We start from the raw sequence: 17,751 nt of genomic DNA on the forward strand, positions 1-17,751 counted from the left end.
TGCAATTAGGCTTAGAACACAATGATTGGTTGGTTTAAACCAATCAGAGTGCTCTGTGTCATTTTACACAGCGTGGGAAAATTCAAAAGAACTTTCCCACGCTGTGTAAAATGACAGATCACTGTGATTGGATGGTTTTCAAGCCATCCAATCACAGTGCTCTGTGTCATTTTACAAGCGTGGGAAAATTCCAAAGAACTTTCCCACGCTTGTAAAATGACACAGAGCACTGTGATTGGATGGTTTGAAATCCATCCAATCACAGTGCTCTGTGTCATTTTACAAGCGTGGGAAAGTTCTTTGGAATTTTCCCACGCTTGTAAAATGACACAGAGCACTGTGATTGGCTTAAACCAACCAATCATTGTGTTCTAAGCCTAATTGCAGGGCGGGGCAAGGCTTTATAAGCCTTGACCCGCCCTGCGGAGCTCAGTACACGGCGTGCCCTCCATGGGTGAAGATGGATTAATTTTTGTTTGCGCTCGGTTTTTTTTGTTTTTTTTTTAAAAGTGCGACGGGTTTATGGATTTTTATTTGGCCTTTTGGGGGGCTGAAGTAAGAAGAATTTAGAAAAAAGAAGACGTCAAATGGTAAGTTTAATTTATTTTTTTTTACAGGTTAGTTATTTTATTCCCCCCTCACTATTTTTAGGGTGAGGGGGGTAGGTAGGGGATAGAATGTTTTGGGTGGGGGGTGACTAGGGGCTTGGGACCCCTAGTCACCTTGATGGGGGGGGGGTTCATTTAGGGCCCCCACCCACCGCGCAGGGGTGGGGGCTAGGGGGGGAGGACAGTAGGTCCCCCCCCCTTATTGTTTTATTAGGGCCCCCACCCACCGCTCAGGGGTGGGGGCCGGGGGGGAGGACAGTAGGTCCCCCCCCCCTTATTGTTTTTATTAGGGCCCCCACCCACCGCGCAGGGGTGGGGGCCAGGGGGGGAGGACAATAGGTCCCCCCCCCTTATTGTTTTTATTAGGGCCCCCACCCACCGCTCAGGGGTGGGGGCCGGGGGGGAGGACAATAGGTCCCCCCCCTTATTGTTTTATTAGGGCCCCCACCCACCGCTCAGGGGTGGGGGCCGGGGGGGGGGACAGTAGGTCCCCCCCCTTATTGTTTTATTAGGGCCCCCACCCACCGCTCAGGGGTGGGGGCCGGGGGGGAGGACAGTAGGTCCCCCCCCCTTATTGTTTTATTAGGGCCCCCACCCACCGCTCAGGGGTGGGGGCCGGGGGGGGAGGACAGTAGGTCCCCCCCCCCTTATTGTTTTATTAAGGCCCCCACCCACCGCGCAGGGGTGGGGGCCGGGGGGGGGGCAGTAGGTCCCCCCCCCCTTATTGTTTTATTAGGGCCCCCACCCACCGCGCAGGGGTGGGGGCCGGGGGGGGGGGGCAGTAGGTCCCCCCCCCAATCTTTAACCCCGCGCAGGGGAGGGGGGGTGTTTATTGTTTTTTTTGTTTTTTGTTTTTTACAGTGAGCAGCCACAGGCTGCTCACTGCTTACTAGACATGCCCCTACTCGCGGTATAGCGAGTAGGGGCATATTATTTACTAATACTAAGTAATCTTTACTTAGTATTAGTAAAGTTGGCTGAAAGACCAATTCAGGTCTTTCAGCCTTTTAGTAGATAGCTCCCTGATACCGTGGGAATTAGGGAGTTATCTACTAAGCGGCTGCAAGATGCAGCCACGGCAATGAATAGGATCGGAGTTTCATTCATTAGAATGAAATTCCGATACAAACAAAGTACCGAATTGCATCCTAACACCAATGGAGAATTCTGTTAGGATGCAATTCGGCAGTTTTGCCGGCGTTCTGTCTAAGTGACAGGACGTTTGGCAATACTGACAGGAAGCATTGTGGGAACAGGGAGGAAAGCTAGGGATCATGGGAAAATTGCTCTGACCAGCGGAAATGAAGCACACTTTGCTCCTCCGCTGGTCAGAGCTGGTCAAGCGGAGGAATCCCATAAGACAAAGAGTCCCTACTTTGTCTTATGGTTTTAAAGAAAACTAAAGGAGACAGGAAGAAAAGAATAACAGATCCCGAGAGAGGGGGAGAAGAGGAAGAGATTGAGGAAAGGTAAGTTCGGCATGACAGTGCCGCTTTAATGTTGACTCCAGAATGGCGCACATCATTAGTATAGATATTTACCAAAAAAGCGCGCTAAACTGATCTGTAAATAGAAAGTGACAACAAATAGTGCAGATCATCTAAACAGGGTCCAAATATGTAAAAGGGGGATGTGGGGAAAAAACTCACATTTACCAGAGCCCTATCACCCCAGGCTCTGGGTTTGCAATGCTCCACTTGAGAGGGAAAATTCCCACACTGATTAAGCTCCAAGCTCACTGGAAACCGATAAAGCTGTGCAATATAGGACAGAGAGAGGCAGGACCTCCAATTGAATAGTATCAAAGACAATTTATTAAAAATAAATGGTTAAAAACTCTTACTTTGCGAGTGGTGGGTTATGCTAACATAGCTACCCACATAAAAGCATGTAAACAGGAAATACAGAATCACTTCCTGGTTTCGTCCGTCCCGATCACGTGATCACTTCCGGGTCCGCCTCTCTCGTGACGTGTGTGTGACGCGTTTCGCCCGCCTCCACAGGCTTCCTCTGACAACCTATATATTTGCTGTATTTGCTGTTTACATGCTTTTATGTGGGTAGCTATGTTAGCATAACCCACCACACGCAAAGTAAGAGTTTTTAACCATTTATTTTTAATAAATTGTCTTTGATACTATTCAATTGGAGGTCCTGCCTCTCTCTGTCCTATATTGCACAGCTTTATCGGTTTCCAGTGAGCTTGGAGCTTAATCAGTGTGGGAATTTTCCCTCTCAAGTGGAGCATTGCAAACCCAGAGCCTGGGGTGATAGGGCTCTGGTAAATGTGAGTTTTTCCCCCACATCCCCCTTTTACATATTTGGACCCTGTTTAGATGATCTGCACTATTTGTTGTCATTTTCTATTTACAGATCAGTTTAGCGCGCTTTTTTGGTAAATATCTGTTCTTTAATCTGTGTGTACTTCTGTAACACTGGTTTGGAGTGCTGCCATACTGTATGCTTTATATCCTATTGCGCTGACACCCTGTTGGTTTTTTTTTGCACATCATTAGTATGCCTATATAGGCATCCAGAGGGCGCAGGAACCATGACATCTGACAAATGCATTAAATGCTGCAACTCCATAATAACAATCTCAGTAGGTTTTACACAAAAGAATAACCAATTACAACTGTGTCAACTTGGCTAACAGAGTCCAAACTAGTTTATTGTGCCAATCCCAACTTAACCAAATTTAGTGTATATCATAACCCCTGCTAGATATACCACTGCTCTAACTATCTCTTGTTTTTTATACATCAGTGCACAGTGTTCTAGCATTCCTAGTTCTTGTGGATTTGTTCCAGACAGTGTTGGATTTTCAGCTGAGAGCCTAATTATAACATTTTAATTAGCTTTTCTGTTCTTTTGCTAATCAGGCCAAAGGTCAGATAAATATGGTTTTATGCACTGCCAAAGCCTTTAGCACCTAGAGCTTCAGCACCAGTAACCCAGTTGCTTGTGTTTCTAGCTGGTTTCTGCTAACTTTCTTTGGATTACAATGTTTCCTGCATTCCTGACTCCTGTTGTTTTTTATTCAATATAGCTTACTTATGTTTATGGTACTAGTTCTTTAAACTGATGCCATTTCCATTTAGTACCTGATCGTTATGCCTACTTCAGTGGACAATATTTCAACTTTTCTGGCTCATGTTCACCTGTTAGAGTCAGCTATCCAGTATGCTTGAGTTACCACTGTCCAATATTCCTCCAGCTTGGGGGCATCTATCTATCCACATTGTTGGCCAGGTCACTGATGCTCAATCATCTAAGTAATATGGCCTAAATCTCTTCAATTCCCAGACTCTACTTGTTTCTGTTCTGTCTTCCTGTGTTTACCTAGAACATTATTTCCAATGGATTCCAGCTGCATTACATTATAGTTGGGTACATGAATACAAACATTAATGACATTGGGCTGGGGTCCTACTTGTAGCAATGACACATTTAATTATACCTCCCTTAACCCTTACAAATAATTATATGTAGACAGAATTAGTATTAAAGTAAATCCACTCCCTGTTTATATGTAGACAGAATTAGTATTAAAGTAAATCCACTCCCTGTTTATATGTGAAAAATAATATTTTACAGTACGCCATGAGTAAACCATGAGCCAAAGGTTTCTGGATGTGACCATGACATATCACAAATTGATTTTTTCAGAAAAGCTTTTCAAATGATCACCATCAGTTAGAAAAAAATATATTTTCAAAGTATTTGCAACATTTCCAAAAGACTTTAATTGCAACTTCTTTAGATATATCTTTTGAAAGTGTATTTATTTTCCATCACATTGTGATAATTTAGCAAGTGTATTCAGAGTGTTAAAGCAAGGTTGTAAATGGCATGTTTGGAGGATAGGGTCTAATATATTAGTTTTTTTTTGTTTTTTTTTTTTTTTATTCTTTATTTTTGTTAGTGCAAATGAATACAAACGTGCTTGCAGCGCCACAATAGCGAGTGCGAGCAATACAGAAACAATCTTTGGCATCACTAATATTTTGCACATTTTGAGGTAAATAGACAATAAACTTTGGCATAGTTAAGACTTTGCACATTTTTAGTTAAGTAGAACACAAACTTTGACTGAGCTAAGCCTTTGCACATTTTTAGTTATAGTAGATAAGCGTCGTTGTGGCTAAAACTTTGCACATTTTTAGCTGAATAGAAAACAACATAGTTAAGACTTTGCACTTTTTTTTTTTTCGTGAGCGTGTTTGTGGTATTGAGATGAGTGATAGGTGATCTGGAGAGGCGTTAACTATGGATCGGGTCGGGCATTTCTTTGCGGAGCCATCGTATTGCTACGTGATTCATGGTTGTTGAGCGGGTTTGCCCTCCTAAGGTGTTACCCCTAACCAAGGGGGTGGCGGGGGGGGGGGGGGGGGAGAGCTGGCCGGTGTGACGCCAGTCGCCTGCCCTGTCTCTGGGCTTTAAAGTGTTAGGTGCGTGAGGTCTTACTAAGAGGCCTCTCGTATGTATATCGTGTGTACAAATATAAAATAACTGTGAGTAACAACAAAACAAAACAGAAAGTCCTGGTTTAACTTTTAGGCAAGCAGGTTTCAAGTCCCTGTGTGTACGGCTGCGTTGGCAGTGGGTTCAAACGGGGTCACTCTGGATGGGTTCCGTCTGCGAGTAGTTGGCAGTCCACCATCTGTCGGTGCCTGCGTTGGCAAGCCGAGTGCCGTGAGGAGGGTTGAGGCGTCTTCCATTGACGATAGTCTATGTACCGTCCCTTTATGGTTCACTACCAGTGTCCTGGGGGACATCCAGCGGTATTTGATGCCAGCAGTTCTCAACTGGCTTGTGAGAGGTTGGAGGGAGCTCCGCCACTGTAGGGTGCACCTCGTGAGGTCCTGGTAGAAAGTGAGGGTGTCGCCTTCAAAGATGAGTGGTGTCTTGCCCCGCAGCGCCGGCCAGACGGCAATTTTGTCGTAGGAGTTAGAGAAACGCACTATGGCGTCCTGTTGAGCCGTTGCTGGAGCTCTGCTGGGTTTCGGTAGGCGGTATGTCCCGTCCAGGGCTACTTTTTTAGCTTGTGCAGCCGGTAGGATGGTGGCAACCAGTCGTCTTATGTAGTGGGGGAGTTCGTCTGGGGTTACCAAGTCTGGGATGCCCCTTATCTTAAGGTGGTTTTTTCGGGACCTATCATCCAGTGCGGCTTGGTGCAGGGAGAGGGCCTGTTGCATGATATGTATGTGTTGGATGGTTTCATGTATTGTGTTCATACCTTGTTTCAGGTCGGCAATATCCCCCTCTGCTGTTTGCACTTTGTCCCTGACTTTCTGCACATCTGCCTGTATGGCTGCCACGTTTGCTGCTAGGAGGTGTTTAATTTCTCCCACCAGATTGTGGAAGTCCCTTTGGGTGACTGGAGCTGAGTTATCCCCTGCAGGGATTGTGGTAAGTCCATTTTGCGGCAGGACATGCTGTGGGTGTGCTGTGGTTGATGGGGTGCCCTCCGGCGTGTCTGCGGCCTTGCTTGTCCCGGCCGGCGCCATTTTAGCTGGTGGCTGCCGTTGGAGCATTGTCTCTATGTTCCTGGCCCCTGCTGGGGTATGTGGGGGTGATTTTTGGGACTTACGTCCCATCTCAGCGGGTGCCGTATCCGGCTGTGTCGGCTCCCCTCCAGCTATGTCCGGCGGGGTGTAGGCGCCAAACAGAGCCGTCAGGTCCAGGCTTTGGGCTTTGTAGCAGGCCCCGGTTTTTCTTTTTTTCCTGGGCGTTTTGGCCGCTTGAAAGAACGGCATATGGCGCGTTGGTGTTACCGTCTAGGTGGAGTAGGGTGAGTAGCCAGTTTATGAGGTCGGCACCACTCGTTTTGGCTGATTGTCCCATGGAAAAGTTGCGGAGCTCCCTAATATATTAGTTAAGCCTTTGACATTGCCAGAAAATAGGTTGTTTCTTTTTATGGTCAAGTTGCCTACATACTTGTGTCCTTGATATTGTTTGATTTTCCCATTTCTTTGTGACAGTATTAGAAAAGCATGATTTGCCATACATTTATGTGAGAGCACATCATAAAATTCACTAATTTGAGAGTGCTTTGTTAATTGATTAGCTCATATTGTTCATATGAATACTGTTTCTCTCTGGCTGATAGTGTAATAATGTAGTTAGGTGCTAAATACTGTCTCTTGTCTAATTGTATAATCTCATTAATGTTGTGGATTCTGAGATTAAAATGTGCTATTTCCTTTTCTAGCACTTATCAGTCGAGCAATAAGCTAGGTCATGTTGGGTGGCCAGATGAGACTGTGGAGGCCTTCTTCATCTCTTGTCTGTGTTATATCCCGTATGTAATTACTTATTGTCAAATATCCCCATTTTATAATTGTAAAGCACTGCAGAATTTCTTATTTCATATAAATGCTAATAGTAATAATGATAATGTGATTAACTGTGTTTAAACAGAGAAACAACTTACCCTTGGTTGTTTAAATCCACTTAGGAGGTGCATAGGAAAGCACAATTTAAGACCATATGGTGATTCTATAGCATAAATGTAAGCTTTTTATGTTTGTAAAATGAATATGGCTTGTCTCACCCTGGTTCGAAGAAGAAATAAGTGTATGTTATAAAATTCACTAACAACAAAAAAATAGCTTTTAAAATGAAAAAATTAAATCTTTCTCAGCACAGAAAAATGGCGTCGATGCAAAAGGCTTAACATTTAATGCAATGTGCGGATTATTGCTCATGAGGCTCTACCATAATGTTAAACACAGATTCATGTAAATTAGACATTTTCCTACCTCTGGCGCACAAGCTTGTGAAATCTAACTTCATTTAACTCTGTGAGGATTGTAGATATTATTTCTCCTGGCTCAGCCTCATGTGGCCTATTAAATTGGTCTTGCAAAGGAAAGCTATTTATGACTGTCTCTTCCAATTCTTTTTGCCATCATATAAGGCTAGTATAGCTCACCTTTGGTCCTTTCACAGTAATCCGGTGGATGAAATATAGGCCTTTTCTGAACCCAAGTCTTGGTTACAATTTCTGGTCAGTTTTCTGCTATAAATCGAGATGTAACTCATTAGAATCTATTGCTTAAAGTATGCTTCGATGTCAGGATTGGATACAGAAAATTGCTCAAAAACTGAACCAAAGTCATGTCTGTTGTGATTGTTTTTTTTGATAGTCAGATTTTTATTTTTTTTTAGCAACATTTACCCTGTATTTACGTACATCATAAACAAAATTTACAAAATACATGTTTTAGAAAATGTACTGGCTGAAACCTTCCAACCATCATGATAACCTTTAAGCAATATTGTTAATTGTGGCCAGGACTGCCATCAGAAATGTTGGACCCCTTACACTACTGAAAGCCTGGGCCCCTGGGGCTCGCCCAAAGTCCACCCACAGAGTCCACCCAGAAGACTGCCCACAAGGATGAGTGAAGTGTAATAAGTGGATGCAGTGTAGTTCATGACAGACACACACACTGACATACGCACACACAATCTGACATATGCCACCAGCCACCAAAACAAGGGATAACAATGCATTTGCCTGGACATTTAGGAGGTTTTTGCTGCCCCCTGGATAGTGCCACCCAAGGCAAATGCCCTTTAAGCCTCTCGGTAAATTCATTGCTGTGTATGTATGTATATGTATATAATATTCAGTATGTGTAAATAAGATACATTGTTCTTGTTATAAATTGCATTTTAGTTTTATAAAAAGCTATTAGTAATTCATCTAAAATTTCTCAGAACAAGCCGCCTATGGTTATACGCATAAAATAAAGGTACCCATAAAATGAAGGAAATGTACATTAAAAGCATAGGTAGGTATGCATACTATTTTCTAATACCCGTAACACGTTTTTAGGTCTGCAATCTTTTGTGGACTTAATTATTTAAAGCATTGTGATTTAATTTATTCTTTAGTAGAAAAAAAGAATGACCAGTAACTTTCTCTAAGTGAACACGACAACTGCTAAAGTGTGTGTGATTCTTTTTTTTAAATATATATATATTCAAAGTAAGCAAATACTATGTCCCCAATTACTGCCAAACCTTTTAGTAAGGCTTTTCTTTCTAGAGGTGTAGTGATTTATGGCTTCCGTCTGACTTGTCAAATCCCATTACCATAACAGAGTGACATTTGTAATTTTAATTCAGTACTGACACAATGCCAAATCAGCCTGCCCGGTTGATAGAGTCCCAGCCACACACAGTGTGAATAAAACGTATGCCAGAGAAGTGCTTCTGTTCTCTGCTGAAACCTCAATACTAGTTGGAAAACTTGTCATTATGAATGACATTAGCTTTACTTTTTCTGCTTTCATGACTTTAGTTTAGAATATCCTACAGTATTAGTCATGCTTTCAGCCAATGTCACCAAGATATATACAGTTCCAAAGGCTTCTGTGTTGTAACTCTAGAGGGCACTAAATGGCAAGCGATTATCATTCTATTCAACTTTCATTCGTGAAATATTGTTTCATTACATTCAGTTTATAAAAGTTGTTTGTATTTCTTTTCTTCTGTAGGGACATGTGGGCTTTATAAGTTTATGTATTGGTTGGACAACATGTGTCACTAAATTATATCCATATATGTAGATATTAGTGATGATGGTTAACTAAAAAATACAGCTTTAAAATTAACAAGGGTAGCGAAAACAGAGCCAGAGATCATTATACTTCATAATATGGAAGGAACATAATTATGTGTGTTAGCTCACCTTAGCTCTTTCAGGACCAGGATAAGTCAAATCCTTTCTTATTGTCACAACCCTGATATGTCATTGGTCTTGAAGAAGATAATATTTGGATGTTATTTGCTCTAAGTCTAAATTGAACTTACAGAATCTGTGTTCATTTCTGGAAAGCTGCTTTTTAAAACGATTTTTTCTGCAGTTCCTTGTGCGCAAAGGTCTGGATGACATTGAGGTCTGCTGTGTTTTTTGATATTGATTGTAGAAATTTGATTTTGCAAATGTGAAACTAGATGGAGCGCATGCATACACACATACTTTATTAAATAGGAAAATGTTACATATGAATGTAAATGTTCCCAAACATGGCCACTATTGCGTACAGCATTTTAATGACTGAAATTGTGATTCAGTTATAAATAAAAATACAGATAAATCATTAGGTGGTGCTTTTTTCTAAATGCTCAGTTCCAACTAGAGTACTACTTGACGCATAATGCCAAAGTTAAGCATTAGCATTCAAAAAGCAGCATTGAAGGGACACTACTAACCCCTAAAGCACTTTAGCTTGTTGAAAAACTTTCTGCATATTGGAGAAAGAGGCCGGCAGGGATGGGTGCCATACAAAAGAGTCAAGTTGAAGTACCCAATCATAAATACTGGTGCTATTATGGGTTCTGACAAAATATAACTGTGACTCAGAGCTGCCATTGCCCAGTGTAACAATTTCTGATTGGACCCAGAGAAGAATGTCGGATCAGACAGCTTCTTTATCCCCTTGTCCACGTAAATACATAACAATATAAGTACTACTAATGCACTCCACCCAAGTCAGCACCATCGTTCCTACTAGAGACAAAACTTTACTTAGAAACGGCCCAATTCAATATTATAGGAGAGCAAAGTTATAGATATATAGAGTTACAGCGTTACTGTGCATTCATAATACTCAAACATCTCATCTATCCAATTATATCTGCTGTCTTGTGTATATAAAACTGATTCTGTGCACTAGTTGGAAGGTTGTGCTCAAACACCTTATAAGTGGTAACCTTGTGTATATGCTTTGTGTATATGCTTTGTGTCTTGTGTATATGCTTTTGTGAGTGTTGTATAGCGTAAGAGACTTGCTAACCTAGTCTAATGTTCGGAATATCTTCTAGTTTTAAAGGCATTTGTTCCTATAATATACACTTCCTAAACCTAATGTGTGACTTACTTTCTCAAGAAACAAAGTTTTGCCCATCCTGTCAGTTTATTTAATTGCAAACTCTTCCAGGTATTCAAGCGTGTCTCCCAGATACTGAATTATTCCCTCTAACTTAAGTGGTATGTAGAGTGTGTGATTTCCTAAATAGAGACCCATTTGAAGCTGAATAGTTCTATCTATCCTTCATCTCCCATGCTCTCCAAAGGAAAAAAATTTTTTAACAATCACATATTCATCAAATAATTAACTATAATTATTTTACCAACATATGGAACATTGGCATTTGTAGAATAAAAAATAATCTGCTCAGTAGTTTTTACGGACAGGGTCATCACGTCTACTGCCTTCCATCACCGGCATCTAAAAATGATGCAATTACAATTTTCTTTTATATAAATGAAATGAAAGTAATGTTGCTTGGAAAAAAAAAAATATTTTCTAGAAAATTACATCTCACAATACATCAAATTAAGCTTTCACAAATCCGTTTCGTTGCTATTGATTGAGCAGATGGTAATTATTTGAACTAGTTGTTTTCCAGTTTTCAGGATGGGAATACATCCCTTTTAATTGGGAGATAGTTGTTGCATAGCTTCCTGGATCAATATTTTACATTCTGTTAAATTAATAAAATAAAGGAAGACTCACAAAGAACAGACAAAAACTTAATAGCAGTTGACTTCAACTATGGCGAATCTCAAACAGGATTTAGCTCATCTTACACATTACAGAATAATATCAAAAAAGCAGACAATGCTATCACCACAATGTCGTGAAAATAGTGGATAATAAATATATAATATACTCATCTAATAAATCAAAGAACAGCCTCCCTAAGATCACATCCCAGGTAATGATCTTGTTTAAGCGAAAATGCAAACGGAAGACAAATAGGATACGGCTGTAAAATCTAAAAAGAAAATAAACAAAAGCAAAACAAAGTGTGCGCCGTAAAGGAATGCACTCACAAGATATAGATGTTAATTGCACACAAAGAGTGTCTCCCCTGATGTAGTTGCGGGGCTATAAATCCCTCTTTTCGGTTTTCAGATATTGCTGGAAATCAGGACTCCAGATGGTAGATGATAAAAAGATATCAGCTTTATTGTGAATAAAAAGGTGAATTCTCACCTGTATAACGCTATTAAAATAACAATAATTGTGGTCTTACGCGTTTTGTCCCAAACCTAGGACTTCCTCAGAGACCATAAAATCTAAACAAATAACAATAAACGTAAAAAGCAGCCTAACAATCCCCACCCAAGAGTCCCCTTAAATAGGGCTAATCCCTATGTCCATTGGAGGTTCCGAGGTTGTTGTTTTCCATCTCTGGTCCTATTGGTTCTGTCTCTCTTCCTGGATACCTGTAAACCTTCAAGCCATTACGTCCTTATCCCGGCCAATATTGAAATGCCTGCCAGAAGCGGAAACCGGAATTGCGATCCACTAGGCACTAGGCACCATTCAGTGATTGCCATGGATAATAGAGATCAAAGATGGCTGTGTGTTCGACCAAAGGATCTGTAAACGCTGTTTGCGACCTCTGGTGGTCGCCAGGACCATGACAAAATACAGAATCATAAACAAATAGAGAAGAGCGATCAAGGAATTAATCTGCTAAAAAAACAGGTTGTTAATACCATATACTATATCAGTCTTATATCAGGATTAACATTTTATAAATGAAAGTGCAAAGATTAATGAATGATGTAATTAACATAAGATTCAATCATTCGAAAATAATTCTATACTTATGATAATTTGAATTGCAAAGTCAATTAATTAAAGTGACAATGGGTTATGAAAGTGACAATGTGACCACACCCCCAAAGCCCACATTAGCTTCTACCCTCACCTAACGAACAACAAGGGCAAAGGTCGATAGGTAACCAGCTCCATACGCTTTCATCGCCAGCCGACCGACCAAAACCAGATGGGCATGAAAGGCTCTCACCCAGAAATGTGATTCTGGTGATAATGTCTCTTTTTTGTGACTTGCCTCTCCCCCACCCCTCTTCTTTTTTCTGTATCCCCCAACTTTTTACGGTGTACACCCACCGCTGTTGAATACTATATGTGATATTTGTGAGAAGCAATCCACAAAAACTGACTAATAAAGAATGTTAAAAAAAGAAAGGGACAATGTGTACATTATAATGCCGAATATCTTAATTTTGTTATGTTCTAAGTAACAAAATAAAATAAATAGTGTGACAGCGTGTCCACACATACCTATCCTTATATTGTATTATTTCATAACAATTCATAATCCAACAATCAGTACAATCAATATCCCTAATTAAAATGTAAATAGGAGTATACAGGTATATACATAAGAAAAGACAAATACAAGAAAATACAAAACAGAAAAAGAGTTGAGACAAAAATTAAGGGGAATATACCCCAGTTATAAAAAACACACTAAATGTCCACATTCAGCCCCATTGGACCTATAAATGGCAGTGAACGTCAGAGCCATGATCTATACACCAAAATTGCTCATTAAGCTAAAGTTGGTTTTGTGACTATAGTGTCCCTTTAAGTCATACAACAATCAGATGGCTACTATAGTCAATCAGCAAAATCAGAACAAACACTTATCAACTTTTTTTAAGATTGCCAGTGATTAAAAAAAATCACAAAGGGAGATAGTGTAAAATTATGGTCATATATTGATACTCAAAATAGATTACATTACATTACAATTAGGACCACAGTGAACTATATGATATATATCAAGATATGTCTTACAAAATAACTCCTGACCAAGACCAAAGAGACAATTGCAAGCTGGCAGGGACTGTTGATGGGGTTCCATTCTCCATGTTCCATTGCCTTGAGCTGCTCAGCAATTTTATCTGTGCAATTCCCCCAACTATGCTAAATGTTGGTATAGGCTGATTAATCCCTTGGGTAGGCCCTACCTCTATATCTATATATATATAATTTGTCTTTATTTGATCTCTCCTCCAATATTTTTATAATTTGGGCCTGGACAGAGATGTCTGTCTCCTCAGTGACTTCCAACATACCTTTGATTTGAAATATGGGCAATCCACATGTTTATACCTTTTAGTATACCACTGTCATATGTGAACTGTGTCCTTTGTAAATTAATTTCAGTATTATTTGAAAAAGTGCATTCTACATGTCGTGTATGCAAACCAATAATATTATTTTTATTCTTATTCAATGCACTGATGTATTTTTCTTTAATTTAAAAGAACTGTGGATGCTATCTGTGACTGCACGCTTAGTTCCATTATAGTCACGTTATCTGTTATTGTACATACTATACCACAATGTTATGTTACTACACAATTTTGTGTCTTGATATGTCACTGCTATAATGACAGTGTATGTAATATACATACATTACCATCTGAGAAAGTATGAATGCAAGCCGCTATGGGTCAGAGACACACCCATTCTGACGAGTCTTAAGACTCAGATGACTCTTCTCCAGATCCTCCAGACAACACTGGAAAGGTGCAAATTCTAAAGCCTGCCAAAGCAATGGTAAAGCTTCAGCTAAAAAAAAATCCAAAGTGACTTCTGCCCCCAAGGTTCAAGGGGCTTCAAAATTGTCATCGATGAGGATGACCAATATGACCCACCTAAAGTGTTGGAAACTATGATTCTGAATATGATGATGGTTGGATACGACCACAGTCTAAATCCAAATTTGTGAGAGACTCCTTAGTGGATGAGCCCCATTCCCAAGACTCAAATTTTACTCACTGGTCAGCAACCCAAGATAATTAAGTGATTTTGTGAGGAGATTACTCTTTGCAACCAAGTTATTAATATATTTTAGTATGCTATGGATAGACAAATATACAGACAGATAGGCAGACAGATGTGTCTTAATTTAAAATTTTTGGATAAACTTTTATATGATTTATCTACAAAAATCCTCCTAATAGTTTAATAGTTACTACTGTAGATCATTTAAAAAGTGTATCCAAAAAGGCCATAAATATATTAACAGATTAATAGAATCTTGTTTTTTCACATAGTTCTCTTTTTTCCAAGTATAATTAGTCTGTCTCAAGGATATTTTACTTAATGACTTAATGCTATGTACATTTTTCACATGCTGTTTTGTAACAATGAATTATCATTTATGTCATAAACTGTAATCAGAAACTAAAAATGTTTATGTTAATTTTAGTAATACTATTATAATAAATAATAAGTTGTCACCCACTTGCAAAGCTGAAGCCAAAGTATGTCAGTTGACCTGAATTATGTAAATCACTTGACAACTCAACACCACTCACTGAAAAAAATGTTTATGATAAATTTTTTATGCCATATATTTAATCTTATTTGTGCCCTAGATTAGTATTTGGAATCTATAGTTATAGGTAAAAGTAGATATAAAATGTGATGTCCTGCATGCTAATTCTCATACCTTTTTCTTATCATTCTGATAGTGGATCTTCTTGAGTTAAGTACCACGCACAATGTTTTCAAACAGCATGACCTGAATCAGAACACTCAGCTACTGTCAGTTCCAGAAGTTATAAGCATCCTAACCACTATCTACGATGGGCTGGAACAGAAACACAAGGAACTGGTGAATGTACCTCTCTGCGTAGACATGTGTCTCAATTGGCTGCTTAATGTTTATGACACGTAAGTAAATCTCCTTAAAACATTTTTTTAAATTTTTTTTGGACCCAAATGGCAGAGGTCCGGCTAAGCTTAATATTTATTTACATTTTACTTAAAAATAAGACATTTTTTAAAAAATATTCAAATTTCTATTTAATAAGAGTGGTACATTTCCAGATATAAATGAAAATAAAAACCTACACTTGAATACATGTAAGTATTGTGACTATTTACTAGTTAGTCCTGATTGTAAAATTACCCTATTTTTCTAGGATTTCAATTAATCTTTAGAAGTTAAAAACAAATAAAAACAAACAGACAAAAATAAAATATGTATAATTGATATTAATATTAATATAATATATAATCACCTAATCTCTTAGCCCATATCCTTAAACCATCACTTAATCCCACCCTTAATCCTAACCATAATTTTATCTATAATCCTACAGATAATCCTTGCCATAGTCCAATTCCTAATATTGCCCTTAAACATACTCTAATCCCACCCTTAATGCCCCCTCAGAGTGATTCTCTCCGCTGAAGTCGTTACTGACATCAGCAGAGTGCTTTCCTAGCTCACATAGTACTGTAGCTTCTAAACTGTCACAGGTGACAGTACGAAGACCGGGACCCCTGAGTGCCTGATGATGAGAGGAGTCTCAGCGTGGAAGTGGATTATCAGGGCCTGGTGCAGGGTAACCACACGCCCCCTGGTGTTGAGCACCAGCGTTTGTGCAGCCACATACCAGGGCCCTGATGCAGCTACTGCGGATCCCAAGAGCTAAGAGCTTGATCATATGCAGACCTCTCAGGAACTGGATAGGGAGGCTCTGCAGCAGATATGTATCCAGTACAGAAACAAGGCAAGACAAGGACAGGCACCTAACAAGAAAACAAGACAATACTAGAAGAACCCAGAACCGGCGCAGGACAGTAAGCAGAACCCAGAACATGTACACAAGACATGAGGGAAACATGAACAGGGCAGGACAGGACTGTACATGAACTGGGAATACAAGACAAAATAAAACAAGACCAGAGATGCAAGGCAAAAAAGAGGAGACATAACTAAGTACTATATATGTAAAACATTGGAGATTTAGACAAGATGTATGCAGCCCACCACTGCATCAAAGTACTCCATATTACGGTGGGTCCTATCTACCTAGATATGCATGACTAAATAAACAATAATAAAACACACACAGCACTTACCTGCAAAAAAGGGGCAGAGGACTTGGAGCAACTGCCTGCAGGAACCAACTGAAACAAAAGGAATCATGGAAAAGGAACGGATGTGGCAACATAAAACAAACATTTAAAGGAATCCAAGAGACTGGGAATTCCAGGAACGGAATACAGGAATGAACCCAGAAATCCCAGTAAAAATAAAACCAGACATAGAATAGAAAACTAGAAAAACCAAGAAAACTAAACAAGAAATGTAAAAATAGTACTGGATACCAGAAGCCAATGCCAGACAGCTCTGCAGAACAGGACAGGATGTGACATAAACACAGTGATCAGCTGGGCAGCTGGCAAAATCTAGTACCATTTCAGAAGTACATGCTGGTACTTCGACTGCATGAACGTCTACGCCATCAGGGAGCGTTAAATCCCTGCACTGCATGACAGCATTGACTGTCATGTGATCGTTAAGGGGTTAGGGACCAATGATGTGGTAAGTTCTGTTATAACAAAGGCAGAAAGATAATAAAGTGTTAGGAATACAATTTTGTATTCCTAACATTACAGTGTTCCTTTATTGTCTTATTAAACAGTGCCAGGGCTGTATAGATCTGCAGAAAAAAAAATACATCCCATGCTGGCATTTAGGTCTTTAGGGACCAGATTATGATGAAATGTCTTGCGGAGGTGGTAAGAAATGAAATAGCTCCCACACAAGGGAATGAAGTGGCAAAGAGTATAGACCAGGGGTAGGCAACCTACAGCATTCCAGATGTTTTGGACTGCATTTCTCATAATGCGCCTACAGCCATAATGCTGGCAGAGCATCTGGAGAGATGTAGTCCTTAACATCTGGAGTCGCGAAAGTTGCCTACCATTGGTGTAGACCATCATTGTCAAACTCAATGTTGGTGACCTATAACAACCACAAGTCTTTTAATGTAATAAAGGGGCAGAGAACTATTGGAATTGCAGTACGACAGTGTCTGAGGGTCCAGAGTTTAACAACTCTGTTGAAGAGCACAATGTCTCATTTGAACCCAACATTTGTGAAATGTATACTCAATACTGATATGACAAACTCCTTCTTATTTCAAATTGCCTTAATAAAGCATCTGCTGTTTTCATACAGGTAACCAAAACCAAAAATGCAATTAACTTGTGATCAGAGAATATGTGGACACTGTGTTGTGAGGCAGTTTTAGTGATTGTCAGGGAAGATGCACATTACGCTGATATCCTGACAGCGATTGTTCTGTGTCTTGCGGCAAGACATTAACCAGTGTTTACTGTGAGGTCGTCTGAACTCTTATGCATTTACTGAAAACATTATTTTGTATTGGTAAAAAAACTTGCTGTATCCACAGTACAATATGAATTGTAATGAATCATCTTCTCTTGACATTCTGCAAAAGTAAAAAGTACTTTTTTGTGAAATTGAAAAT

At 39.8% G+C, this 17,751-nt stretch overlaps 1 protein-coding gene across 2 annotated transcripts in view; it reads left to right on the top strand.

Moving 5' to 3' along the window:
- The window catches only part of UTRN (utrophin), a 583,870-nt gene that overhangs the window by 506,538 nt on the left and 59,581 nt on the right, over positions 1-17,751 (top strand). For both annotated transcript variants that reach the window (XM_063443106.1, XM_063443107.1), the window contains one exon: positions 14,935-15,136. In XM_063443106.1, coding sequence (XP_063299176.1) covers positions 14,935-15,136 — 202 coding nt within the window. The remainder of the gene's footprint in view (positions 1-14,934; positions 15,137-17,751) is intronic.

Source organism: Pelobates fuscus, chromosome 2, assembly GCF_036172605.1.
Source record: "Pelobates fuscus isolate aPelFus1 chromosome 2, aPelFus1.pri, whole genome shotgun sequence".
Taxonomy (NCBI): Eukaryota; Metazoa; Chordata; class Amphibia; order Anura; family Pelobatidae; genus Pelobates; species Pelobates fuscus.